The sequence below is a fragment of the Anabrus simplex genome, chromosome 6 (assembly GCF_040414725.1).
Source record: "Anabrus simplex isolate iqAnaSimp1 chromosome 6, ASM4041472v1, whole genome shotgun sequence".
Lineage (NCBI taxonomy): Eukaryota > Metazoa > Arthropoda > Insecta > Orthoptera > Tettigoniidae > Anabrus > Anabrus simplex.
In genome coordinates, this window is record NC_090270.1 from 335,992,308 (window position 1) to 336,006,935 (window position 14,628).

The 14,628-nt window shown below is 40.3% G+C and overlaps 1 protein-coding gene across 1 annotated transcript in view; it reads right to left on the reverse strand.

Moving 5' to 3' along the window:
- LOC136875796 (uncharacterized) overlaps positions 1–12,191 on the reverse strand; it is a 28,368-nt gene extending 16,177 nt beyond the window's left edge. The window contains exon 1 of the mRNA XM_067149399.2: positions 11,073–12,191. Within this exon, the coding sequence (XP_067005500.2) occupies positions 11,095–12,165 (1,071 nt within the window). The 5' untranslated portion in view covers positions 12,166–12,191 and the 3' untranslated portion in view covers positions 11,073–11,094. The remainder of the gene's footprint in view (positions 1–11,072) is intronic.
- Positions 12,192–14,628: the final 2,437 nt, after the last annotated feature.

A 14,628-nucleotide genomic window follows, 5' to 3' on the forward strand; every position in this document is an offset into this window, starting at 1 on the left:
ATCAACATTTATTTCAAGTTTATAAACATCTTGAAAAAACAATGTTACGGTACTGTAATTTCAATTGATCTCTGAATGAACAGCAGCATAGCTTGAAAACCAACCTTTTTCGATTTCCATGACCAACAACTTAAATATTACTTTTACAACTTGTCACTTTTATACGGCGCTCGGAACCTTCTTATGCATCTCTATTTTTTTTATCATAATATAGCACATCTCTGGATTCCTAAGCCTCCACGCGCAACAATTACCTTCTTTCAAGTTCCAAAAAACTGAAGAGCCTTTCCAGCATCCATGTTTTTACGTCTATGAATATCTTAAAAAATGACGTAACTTCATCTCAGTTGTTCTTTGAATATACAGCAGCAAATTTAAGAAGCCAGCATATGTTGAATTCCTTGACCAACAACTGAAAAATTTCCATCCCTATCAACTTTTTAATGCTACACGGCGCACTGGTCTTTAATCGTAAATAAACGACATGACTTCGGCTCAGTGGTTCTTCAATTGGATACCAGTATTTTAAAGGAGCCAGCTTATTCTAATCTCCTTATCCAGCAACTCGAGAATTCTTTCTTTAACATCTTTTTAGTGCGCACTGGACTTTTTAATGCTATACGGCGCACTGGACTTTATTCATAACTAAACGACGTAACTTCAGCTCATTGGTTCTTCAATTGGATACCTGCATCTTAAAGGAGCCAGCATATTCCAGCAATTCGAGGATTCCTTTCTATAACATCATCTTAATATGCACTGGACTTATTATGAATCTCTTTCAGAGAGTTATTTTTTAACATAGTGCTGCACAATATCTCACATGGTATGTACTTTTACGAGACCGTATGTGTCTTTACATTGCTTAATTTCTTCGATATTTTGTGTTTTAATTGTGCTTTAGGCTGACGATGACCTAGTACTAGGTCGAAACTAGTCCCTAATCATTTATGTAATTTAAACTATTGAAATTTTGTATTGAAAAGGTGGACCCAAATAATACACTGACTGACAGAGCAAATGCAACACCAAGAAGGAGTGGTTCGAAAGGGATGAAAGTTGGAGAAAAAACAGAGACGGCACGGACGAATAATTGATGTTTATTTCAAACTGATATGCAGGTTACACAATGCGCACGCCATCGACTCAGTAGGATGTAGGACCACCGTGAGCGGCGATGCACGCAGAAACACGTCGAGGTACAGAGTCAATAAGAGTGCGGATGGTGTCCTGAGGGATGGTTCTCCATTCTCTGTCAACCATTTGCCACAGTTGGTCGTCCGTACGAGGCTGGGGCAGAGTTTGCAAACGGCGTCCAATGAGATCCCACACGTGTTTGATTGGTGAGAGATCCGGAGAGTACGCTGACCACGGAAGCATCTGTACACCTCATAGAGCCTGTTGGGAGATGCGAGCAGTGTGTGGGCGGGCATTATCCTGCTGAAACAGAGCGTTGGGCAGCCCCTGAAGGTACGGGAGTACCACCGGCTGCAGTACATGCTGCACGTAACGGTGGGCATTTAATGTGCCTTGAATACGCACTAGAGGTGACGTGGAATCATACGCAATAGCGCCCCAAACCATGATGCCGCGTTGTCTAGCGGTAGGGCGCTCCACAGTTACTGCCGGATTTGACCTTTCTCCACGCCGATGCCACACTCGTCTGCGGTGACTATCACTGACAGAACAGAAGCGTGACTCATCGGAGAACACGACGTTCCGCCATTCCCTCATCCAAGTCGCTCTAGCCCGGCACCATGCCAGGCGTGCACGTCTATGCTGTGGAGTCAATGGTATTCTTCTGAGCGGACGCCGGGAGTGCAGGCCTCCTTCAACCAATCGACGGGAAATTGTTCTGGTCGATATTGGAACAGCCAGGGTGTCTTGCACATGCTGAAGAATGGCGGTTGACGTGGCGTGCGGGACTGCCACCGCTTGGCGGCGGATGCGCCGATCCTCGCGTGCTGACGTCACTCGGGCTGCGCCTGGACCCCTCGCACGTGCCACATGTCCCTGCGCCAACCATCTTCGCCACAGGCGCTGCACCGTGGACACATCCCTATGGGTATCGGCTGCGATTTGACGAAGCGACCAACCTGCCCTTCTCAGCCCGACCACCATACCCCTCGTAAAGTCGTCTGTCTGCTGGAAATGCCTCCGTTGACGGCGGCCTGGCATTCTTAGCTATACACGTGTCCTGTGGCACACGACAACACGTTCTACAATGACTGTCGGCTGAGAAATCACGGTACGAAGTGGGCCATTCGCCAATGCCGTGTCCCATTTATCGTTCGCTACGTGCGCAGCACAGCGGCGCATTTCACATCATGAGCATACCTCAGTGACGTCAGTCTACCCTGCAATTGGCATAAAGTTCTGACCACTCCTTCTTGGTGTTGCATTTGCTCTGTCAGTCAATGTACATTAATTTACTCTATTGTAGTTACATATTCATCTCCAGGTCGGTCCGGTACGAATTTAGCAACTTGTGATCATCATCTCTCTTGCGCTAGTGTCAACATAAAATAATACCGACAACTAAGAGTTCATTTTAATGCTTCCTGAAGATCAAATATCTCGTCAATACTCCTCTTATATTTGCTTATTGAACTGATGACTTCCAAAATATCAAACACTGGGTTCAGTGTATTTTCAGTCTTATCCTTGCCTTAATTTTTGTATAGAATTTTATATAATAATTTAGTTCTTTAACGTTTAAGAATCTCTTAATTCTGCTTTCTTGGTAATAATTCTTAGCTATTTTCAGTCCTCCGATCTCTATCCTCAAATAGATTTCGACGTGTCGTTTCAGTCCTTGTCTGACCAGTTGACTAGCGTATTTAATTTAAATCTCCTTATTTCATGCTGCGATTATTTTCCTCTGCGCAGAATACTTTGTATTACGCCATATCTTCTTAAGACAAGTAATATTTGAGAATTCTACTTTAAATCGGCTAATATCTCTCTCTCTTCTCACGCAGCTGAAATCTTCCGTGACCATCCAGTATCTCGGCAAATTAGTTAGTGTAATAATATATTCATTTTTTTTTTTTTTCAAACAATCCACTTGATGTTTTAATATTCTTTACTCACAGCCTTTGAAATTGTGCGCTCTTTTCTTGATCTTGGCCTCCTGTGAACTTTCAAATTATAGTTCACTTTATATAATTCTGACTTGTGTGGCTATACCTCTATTCTGACGTATTTTGTAACACATCAGAAAATGCATTGGGCACACTAGTATGAACTAAATTTATGTTTTTACATCAATAAATCAACCTTACCCGTTAACTTGCGTTCTTAATCGCTAGTTATGTATCTGTATTTCCTGTTATACTTTTTAGAGGTTTTTGTGTCGCCCATTATTTTTCTTTTCACCTGTTTAAATGGACAAATATTGTAGACAGAGGTAGTTTTACTCCTTCCACCCCGTCAACATCCACGCAAACCAACCACTGTTTATTTTACGTGGGCCCTCCCCATCACATTACCACAGGCTTCAGGAGTACCTCTGGCTCAACCTCAAAGACATTACCGACCTACGATCGTGATAAATCGTATGTATATTCAACTATGGCAATCCACATCACATATGAGTGTTAAGCTATTAACCCCAGTTAAGAATTGCCGGCACATCTAATACACTGAACGTATGTTGAACATTAAAGCTTGAAATTTTCTTCACCAAACGTAACGAAAAATAATTCATGCAGTAGAGGGTTAACTTGCGTTCTTAATCGCTAGTTATGTATCTGTATTTCCTGTTATACTTTTTAGAGGTTTTTGTGTCGCCCATTATTTTTCTAACGTAACCACGCGATTTACCCTGAGCTTAGCCAAATCTGTGACGGGATATGGTGCAATACGGTTAGGTTAGATGATTCTGCTTGAAGAAGAAAACTGAAACATTTGGGACAGAGAACACTGGAGGGACACTATAATTTTTTCAGAATGAAATTAAACACACTTTAACGAAGTATAGGATTTTGAAAAAAAGAAACAAGTAAGCTGTGGTGTGGGTATCATCTGCGAAAATGCAAGTTTTGAACAAACTGATTGTTTCATACCGCTTTTAATGTGGAGTTTTCCCCAATTTTGACGAAAAATTGGATATAACGACAATCAGCTATAGAGAGTACATTTTCCACCATTATGAATTCTCGCCATAACAGACTTTTAATGTATCAATGAGTGGTTTCTAAAATGATTTGTTAATAGCCATTTACAGGCGTCTTTTTCCACATGTCTAACTTAAGCAACAATTTCAACAACAGTATCACTTTCCACATACAATTATAAATACCTTCAAATTTTGTACCTAAAAGTGTTTCCACGAACCTCAAGACCCAATCAAGAGTTTCATGAACTCTCCTTTTTTGATTAATTTTAATACATTTTAATGTGATTTAACCTCAACAGAACTTAGAAAGAACATTTTTTTATTGTTCACATTTTGTAATCTATTTTAAATGTCTCGTATTTTAGTGATTTTTAGCTTGTGTCTCACCATTTTAAATTGTAATTTTTGTTTCAGATATAAATTTATTTTTCACTCTAGCTAATGATGTCCCCCCCAGGGGGCGAAACATGTACTAGACTAACGTATTTAACATGTATTGAAAAGGCGGACGGCTATATAGAATATTTGACTACACATTCTTAAATATTTATCTACTTGATTTTCTAGTCAATCCCTAAGATTGTACTGAATAAGAAACCAAAGATCAGAATTTGGTAATTGGAGGAGGAGGATAAAAGAATTGCATTCCAAGATTGTATAAAAAGGAAGTTGCCTAACACAGAAATATAAAGTGGAGAAGAAGAGTGGGACAATATGAGACATTTGTGGAAGCAGCAACTGAGGTATGTGGGGAAACAAAAGCAAAGGTTAAAGGAAAGGAGACACAGTGATGGACAAAATAAAAAAGAAATAAAAGAAAGGAACAAGGTGAAGACAGAAATGGATAAGGAAAAGCAAAAATAAAAAAATAAATAAAAAAATAAAATAAAAAAATAAGATAGAAAGGTTACATATGGAATACAAAAGAAACTACAAGTAAAGAGGAGTTTCAAGGAAGAAGAGGAGATATGTTGTGGAGAGTTTATGAATGAAATTGAGCAAGATAGTCGAGGAAATCAGAAACTATTATACAGAGGAATAATATTGAAGAGAATAAATCAAGAAAAAATTCAAGGCATTAGAGAAGGGAGATGGATCCATAGTACGTGACGAAAAGGGTCTTCTGAAGGTAATTGCAAAATATTTTGAAAAACTTTATAATGAGATGACTGTTCAGAGGAAGGAGATAAAAAAAGTGGAAATAATAGATGGGAAAAAGAAGAGAACCCGATAACATAGGCCTAGTTGGAACTTGAAAGGGCAGTGAAAGCAATGACCAAAGGTAAAGCAAGTGGAAAAGACTAATTCAATGCTGATATGATTAAGGCAGCAGGAAGGAATGGACTACAGTGGCTATACCAAGTCCTCAATGCCATGTGGAGGGATGAAAGGATACCTGAAGATTGGCAAAAAGGAAGCATTGTGCCATTGCTCAAAAAAGGAAATAGGAAGAAATGTGAAAATTAAAATTATTATCACATGGGCTAAAAATAATGGAGAAAGTCATAGACAAAAGACTGAGGGATAAATAGAAACACAGAGGAAGAACAATATGGGTTTAGATCGAATAGATCAACAATAGACTTGAAACTTACAGTGAGAACGATAATGGAAAAACACCTGGAAAGGAACAAGGAAATCATCTTCGTATTTTTGGATTTGGAAAAAGCTTATGATACAGTTAAGAGAAAACCTGCATGGCAATGCCTACGGAAAAGGAATATACCAGAATCATTAATTAACAAGATAAAAATGTTGTATCATGACAGCAAAAGCAGTGTACAAGTGGGGAATGGTGACTCAAATTTTTTATACAAAAAGGGTCTCAAGCAAGGAAGTGCACTGTCACCATTATTGTTTATTATATTGATGGGTGAAATCATGAAACGTGTAAAACAAGAGTATCAGTAGTGATGAAGTGAATGCTTTGGTATTTGTAGATGATGCGGTGATGTGGGGAAAGGGAGAAAAGGAAATACAAAGGAGACTGGACATTTGGAATGAAAATCTGAAGGAGTTTGGGATGGTAATTAGTAAAAGAAAACTGTAGTCATGCACTGTGGAAAAGAGAAGCCAAGTGAACATAGATGGAGAATGGTTAGAGAATTTAGAACAGTTTACATATCTGGTCAGCATTACTAATGGAAGTATCTAAATCAACCCTGAAATGAATAACGGACTAAGTAAAGGTACAACATTTTATCATCAAGTCAGAGAGCTTTATTGGGATGACAAAGTACCCAAGAGAACGAAATTAACATTATACAAATAGTATTTCATACCAATTGTAACATACATACTAGAAACACTGGTAACTAATAAGAGACAAGATAGTAAGATCCAGCAGTAGAAATGAAATTTTTAAGAACATCGGTTAAAAAGAAAAGAAGAGAGAGAATACAAAATATTAAAATCAGAGAAGAGCTAAATATAGAACCGTTAGTACAGAACATACAGAAAGCAAGACAGATGGTTCGGACATGTAAAAAGAATGGGAAAGGAACGGGTAGCAAGAAGGGAATTAGAGAAGTTAAGGGAATGAGACCAGTTGGAAGACCGAGAAGAAGGTGGATGGATCAGATGTGGAAGGTCAGAAAGGAGTGGGAGAGGCTTGTTAACCACACCTGAGCAACTGGAGTGAGACATGGATGATGACGACGGGTTTTATATGCCTTTGCCAGCAGGACCTAGTGTTTACAGTGCACTATGTCTTCTGGTATGGGCTAGACTTTCTTATCCTTGGTTTTGATGATATGAAAGTGACAGGTATGAGAGATGCTAGTAATGCCATTCCTTCTGCAGCCAGTCCCTGCTATGAATGGTGTGATAATGCTGCTCATAGTGTTGGTTGGTGCATGCATTTCAGTGGGCTTAGCAGACTGACATATAATAGCAACTTCTGGCTCGGTGAGGAAAGCAACGGGAAATAACCTCACTTCTCATTTCCCTAGTACGCCTCTTCAGTAATGCCTAGGCACTCTATGACAGCTGATGGCAGAGCTGTTGATCAAACTAGCCTTAGGGCTGAAGACTGAACACACGTGCATACAGATTTTAAAATGGAGCTTTTAGAGCTTGTTACATGGTTCATAATAATAAAGAGGATTTTATGAAATTATTCAATGTGCATATCAAATACTGATTTTTCTCTTGCATCAAATAATCTTAAACTCTGCCACTGGGAGATACCACGGAAATCCCAGCGCCAGTCCCAAACCTGGAAAAAGGAGGAGGGTCAATGGCTGGTTATTGAGTCTCAGTGTGGGCACCAATGCCGAGTGGGTGTCTATGGTAAATACTGAGAAATGCTTAAGTTGGAGGGTTCGCCTACCAACGTAACCAGCAAATCCTACTCTCTAAGGAGATGGGTGAGGGCGAGTATACAGCGCCTTAAAACGGGATGTTCTCGGCTATGGTATGGTAACCCAGAAAGAAGGTTCCTTGGTCCTCCAGGTTGGAGGTTCTGCACAGGGCTAACACCACAGCCACGTGAAAAAAATCTTGATATGAGACTTACCTACAGAAATAGCTGGATGGATAAATTGATGACGACTAAGCGAGGAAAAGGAAAACGAGATGTTATTTTTGGAACCTGGAATGTGCTAAGCCTGAACTGAGAGGGAGCCTTTAGGAATCTGAAGGAAGTTTTAAAGAATTATAAGGTGTCGGTTGCTGCACTGCAAGAAATCAGGTGGAAAGGTGCGGATATTATGGACTTGAGAAATTACACCATCTTCTTCAGTGGGGGTGATAAAAACCAGCTGGGAACAGGATTCATGGTAGCAAATGATGTGATGCAAGCGGTTCTGGGATTCAAACCCATGAATGAGAGACTGTGTGCCCTGCGCTTAAAGTTCTCCCTGTTTAACATAACAGTATTCTGTGCTCATGCTCCTATGGAAGACTCAAGCGAAGATGTGAAAGATGAATTCTACAGTGTACTTGTCTTGGAGCTGCCTCATATTCTTTCTCATGATGTTAAGATTGTTCTCGGAGACATGAATGATAAAGTAGGAAGAGAAGAAGCATTTAGACCAACGATTGGACTGCATAGGGTCCACATGGAAAGTAATCATAACGGACTTCGGCTCGTAGACTTCGCAATAGCACGAGATGACGATCTCCAGTACGTATTTCCCACGGAAGAATATTCACAAGGTAACATGGAAATCCCCCGATGGAGAGACAGAGAATAAGAATGATCATGTTCTTATCGACCGAAGACACGGGTCGGACGTTATGAACGTCAGGACAAAGAGGGGGGCAGATGCAGACTCGGACCACTATCTTGTGATAATGAAGTACAGGCAGAGAATAGCCAATATCACGAAGACACAGGGAAAGAAGTCTTTGCAAAGAGATGAAATGAAGAAAGAAAGCTATAGGGAAGTGGTTACTGAAAAGCTCAGAGGTCGAGAGCAAGAACTAGGAGCTACAGTGACTCAGCAGTGGAAAGTATTACAAGATACTTTGAAGAGTGCAGCCGCAGAAACGGTGGGATTTCAGCAATCTGTGAGGAGGACAGAATGGTACGATGACGAGTGTCAGGCAGCAGTCTTAAGGCGTAATGAAGCCAGAGAAATACCACTGCAGCAAAGAACAAGAGCAAGCACTGAGAGATTCCAACAAGCTAGACGAGAGGCGAAGAAGCTACTGAGAAGGAAGAAGAGGGAGTGGGAAAAAGAGAAGTTACAACAGATCGAGGAAATGCAGAACAGAAAAGAGGTCAGAGCCATGTTCCAGGGAGCTAGGAAATTAAGAAGGGATTCCAGCCAAGGACAATATGTTGTAAGGATAAAGTAGGCCACTTGATTGGAGATGAGACTGGGAGAATGGAAAGGTGGGCAGAATATTTTGAAGACCTTCTGAACCCTATAGAGGAAAAAATTCAGGAATCACAAGAGCAGGTGGGAGATGGTCAGTTGGTTGTAGATGGTGAGGAGGAAAACATGCCTGAAGTGGCCTTAGAAGAGGTGAAGGAGGCAATATCCCTCATGCACTATAACAGAGCGCCAGGAGAAGATGCAATTCCAGCTGAGCTTTTCAAGTATGGTGGGGAGGAAGTGTGTAGAAAGCTGCATAATCTCATTTGTGCAGTGTGGGAAAGCAAAAATATACCAGAGGATTGGAACCTAGCGGTCATTTGCCCCATCCATAAAAGTAATGACAAGACAGTATGTAGCAATTACCGTGGGATCTCCCTTCTCAATGTGGCATACAAGATCTTCTCAAAAGTGCTAGCAAGGAGATTAGAAGCATATGCAGAGAAAGAACTGGGTGAATACCAGTGTGGATTTCAGCAGAACAGGTCAACAACTGATCACATCCTGTCATTATGACTAATTCTGGAGAAGTGCCACGAGTATAACATCAGCGTACATCAACTCTACGTTGATTAAAAAGAGGCCTATGACAGTGTCCATAGACCCAAGCTACGAATGGTGTTGGAGGAAATGCAGGTGCCAAGAAAGATCATCAGTCTTGTGGAAATGGCATTGAGGAATACTAGAGCTAAAGTGAAAATCCAGGGGAGTCTGACCAGGGAGTTCCCAGAGAGAGAGAGGAGGGCTTAGGCAGGGAGATGCTTTGACAATGACACTCTTCAATCTTTGCCTGGAGCATGTCATTAGGAAAATACCACTGAACCCTCGGGGTACTATCTACAACAGGTCGCTTCAGTATATGGCATTTGCGGATGATGTTGTCCTTCTTGGTAGGAACACAAGAGAGTTGACGGAGGCACTACGGTGCATGTGTGAAAGTGCGAGACACCTGGGGCTGAGAATTAAAAGACAAAGTATATGGTGAGTACGGGGGAGAAGGAAAGGTTCTAAGGGGTGAGAGACCTGGAATGGGAAGAAGGAAAGTATGAGAGAGTTGCAGAATTCAAGTACCTGGGTGTCATGGTAACGGGAAAATAATGCAGTCAGTGCAGAGATCCAAGCATGCATTGCAGCAGGCAGTAGAAGCTTCTATGCATTTCACAAACTTTTGAAGTCCTCCAGTCTGTCTAGAAGGCTTACGCTCACTGTGTACCGCACCATAATATGGCCATTAGTTCTTTATGGATGTGAAGCCTGGACGCTTACGGAAAGTGATAAGAACAGGCTCCGAGTATGGGAAAGAAAGGTGCTGCGGAAAATCTATGGGGCTGTATGTGAAGAAGGTGAATGGCGCATCCGAACAAATCAAGAGGTGTACCAGCTCTATGCTGCAGTAGACCTGGTTGCAGAAGCGAAGAAAAGACGCCTGAGTTACTTGGGGCACGTGGTGAGAATGGAGGAGGAGAGGGTTCCAAAGAAGGCCCTTGAACAACACCCTGAAGGCAGGAGGCAAGGAAGACCTAGGAAGAGATGGTGGGATGACGTCAGAGAGGATGTGCAGGCGTTGGGAATCCGGAACTGGAGAAGGTGTGCAGCAGACAGAGATGGCTGGGTGACAGCTATAGGAGAGGCCAGGGTCCTGCATGGACTGTAGCGCCAGGAGAGTGAGTGAGAGTGAGAGAGTGAGTAATCAAATAATTTTAAGCTCGAACTGAGAAATTTGCTCTTCTTGCTATTGACACATTTTCTAAACATGGCCACATAAGGCACTCAAGCCAACATTGCCGATGAAGCAGGTTAGCTACGATTGTGCTTTATCAGCAAGGTTATGCTTGTGACCCCACTTGAGCGGTCGGACTTCCCATCCGTAATTATGACCATTAAATTAACATGGGTCACAATTACAATTTTATTTTATTTAATATATTGCAATTTTTACACGAGCCCCCTTTTACAGGAAACTTCTATTTAAGGAACAGGTATCAAATTTCCCTGAGATTCATTAAAAAAGAGATTCAACCGTATTAATGTTAAGATTTAATTCTACAATATTTAACATTTTTAAAAAATACTGTAAAAATATTGAATTGGAGAAAAAACCTTACTTCCAGTCTGGTGCCAAAACTTACCATAAGTGAAGCTTCACAATCTTCAATCAAATTCCAATTCTAGAAATATATTGGTACCAGGTATCCACGGTGGCCCAGTAGTCTTTCCAAATGCACGTAAACATGGAATAGCTTTGTATCTGAATTCTGGGGGCAAGTAATCTTCAATAAAGCAATAATGTTCATGAAGATTCTTAATAAGGCCAAATTTATATAACATCCTCTTGGTATTTTCCACTGAAGTTAAATAGTTCTTAGGACGTCTGATTGCATTACTTACTTCCTTACACAAAACAACCAAAAATTCTTCCGCCTTGCGTCTCTTTCTTATAGGGCCGTACTTCTTCTCGCAGTGTTTGAGAAGAGTATTGATCAGCTGTTTGGTTACCCAAGGTTTAGGTTTCTTAAATGGCGGAGGGCGGTATACCTTGCCATTTACAAGGAAATCGGGATCAATAGGAGGTTTTGGTTTTGGAGGTTTTTTAGGTTTCTGATTTTCAGCCATCTTCAAGGCTTCAATATACTCTTGTATAGTCCTGGGTTTCTTCTGCTCCTTACGAAGGTTTTCTTCAATCTGATTCATTCTTTCTTGATTCATTTCCTTTGCTTTCCCAAGGTCTTGATTTTTCTGAAGAGACTGACTCAAACCTGAGACATTATTAGTGCGTCCTTTTGCTGGAAGTGACAGCAAATTTTCTTTATCAGTATTCTTTGTCCCTACAGGAAATATAATGCTTTTACACAATAACGACTCACTGGTCGTCTTTATTGGAGGTTTGCCCACTTCATTTTTCTTCTCTTTTGACATCCTGAATCTGGAGATGCTTTTCTTAATGTTTGTTCTTACAATGGGGGAAGGTTCAAAAGGATCTCCTTTACTCTTGTCCTTATTACCAGGATCATTTTCTATTGCTAATAATCCAGATGAATGGTGAGGATCTGTAGAAGAATCTTTTTTTACACGAGATTTATCTTTTCTCATAAAAGGAAAATTCTCTGAAGTTTCATTATTCTGCACAAAGCTTCTTTGTTTTGGGCTAGGAATGTGTGAATTCCTTTCTGCTAAAGAACTGCTGCCGCCAGCATCAGATATGGTGGCTGCTATATATTTCATCTTTTTAGTAGGAGAATGAAAAGCTGTAGAGTTTGCAACAGGAACAGGATCTGAATTTGAAAAGGAGGATATTTCCAATTCTTCTGATGGTTTCACAAGGACCTGGCTTGATGGCATCTTATTATCACTGGTATTCTTACCAGTATTTACTCTATTAGAATGACTTTGTTTCACACTTTTTCTGCGAGGTGAAATCTTCACAGTGTCATCACTACTCACAGAATCTTTATGTCCACGCTTCATATTAGTGTTATCTTGTTTCAAATAAAGTGGATTTTCATTCATTACCCTCAAATTACTAGAATGTTGTCTATCCTGGGGAAGCTCAATATCAGCATGAAAATATGTTTCCTCTTCAGATGTAATTTCAACTGAGATATCAGACGAAGCAGGATCTTGGACTAGTTTTGCAAACTTTTTATTTGGAGATTCTGAATACTCTGAAGACAAGTTGGACTGCACTGAAGTACTTTTCCCGTGAAGTTTACTAGTTTGAGGAAAAAGCGTATTTTCTTCCACGGCAAATTTCAAACTTTTAGAAACAGATGATTTTTGGCTGTTTTGCATCAAGGACATATTTCTTCCAGGAGATGCATTACTTACGGAGGGCTGTAGACTGTACATCTCCCTTCGCCTGACAGATTCTTGTTGTACCTGGTCAGATTTCCTGGATTTATTTCTAGCAGATGTACTATCAAAAATTCGTTCAAAATACTGATTATCAGCTATAGGAGGTCCAGTATTATCAGAAGGGATGGTGGACTGAACCAAACTGTCAGACACAGTACGGTTCATAGATGAAGAATTCTTTGCACTTATCTCCTTTGATTGCTTAGGAAATACATTTTTTTTACTTCCACTCAATTGACTGTCATGCAGCCTATCTTGGGAGGGTTCAATATCATCACTATCAGCATATGAACCAACTTCAAACGCAGCTGCCAAATCACCTTCATTTGACAGGATTATGGATTTATTCTTCTCAGAAATTTTGGATACCATTTTAGTTGGAGATCCGGAGGATTCTGGTGGCAAACCAGAGAGTAGCGGGGTATCCTCTTTCAGAACTGCATTGGTTCGAGAAGGCGGAGCGTTTTGTTCCAGAAACGACTCCGAACTCTTGTAAACAGATGACTTTCGAACCTTCTGTGTGAAAGGTTGTCGAGTCATTTTACCGTCAGCAGAATTATGGTTTAATGATGAAGAGGACTGGATTTCATCTGCCCCTTCCTTATGACTCAAAATAGTACGCAGTTCCTGGGTATCTTCTTGATCATCAATATCTCTAAATGTGACACTTCTCGTTCTTAATACCTCAGTCGGCCTGGATTTTCTGGACTCCTCTCTATCAAATAAACTGGAGTTGTCTTCAGTACTTTCATCAGAACCTGATCTGTGTTTGGGGTTCTTTTTAAATAGGTTGGTAAGAGCATCAGATTCAGCTGTATCTGATGGAACACTGGAAGGGACATATTTGAAGGAAACTGCTTGATTCTTATGGGAAGCAGCAGAATTCTTAGCACTTTCCCAGCTGTCATTCTTTTCCTTTGACTGACTGTAATATTCCTTTTCCTGGGAAGACTTGGATTTCTTTTTGTTAGATTTGGTTCCTTCTTGAGTAACAGAAGATTCAGGAAATTCTTCAACTGGGCCCTTTTCTTGCATTAAGGGTTTAGTACTCATATTAACTCCAGGTGAAGCATTATTTACTGAAGACTGTAACTGCCTGTTATACAGTCTATCTTGAGAGGACTTATATTCAAAGATAGCTCCCAAATCTCCTTCATATGATGGAAGTACCGATTTATTCTTTTGAAAGGGTTTCGATGGAGTTTTAATTGGGGATCCAGAAGATTCAGGTGGAAGAATGGAATGTGTTAAAGAACCTTTTCCGTGAACTTCACTTTTATGGGAATACTCTTCATTTTCATCTATGGATGACTTTCTGATGTTTTTTTGCTGATGTCTCATTTTACTTATGGGAGAAATATTATTTAAAGCAGCAGAAGAAAGCTCCATTTCTTCAGCCATTTCCTTACGACTCGAAACACGAACTGAATAATCTGGTGTAATACTTGATCGTTCATGGTGTTCCAATTGGGTACTTGTTTTTGACCTCGTAATTTTCCCTCTATCAAACATACTCGAATTACTGTCTTCGAGACTTTCATTTAAATCCTGATGCCCTGATGCTAGTTTGGTGTTCTTCTGAAATGAAGTAAGGACAGTCTGAAGAGGAGGTTCAGTTGTATTTGAGGGAGTGTTAGAAGAAATTGATCTCTCTGATACTTTGTTCTTATGCAAATCAGCCAAGTTTCTAGAATTTTCCAGGATGTTAGTCTGAAAAGAGTCAGATTCTTTTTTAGATTTGGTTCCTTGAACAGCATCAGACAACTGTAAAACACCTTCAAAAGCTATTGATGAACCTGATAGGATCACTGATTTGTTCTTAGGGAAAATGTT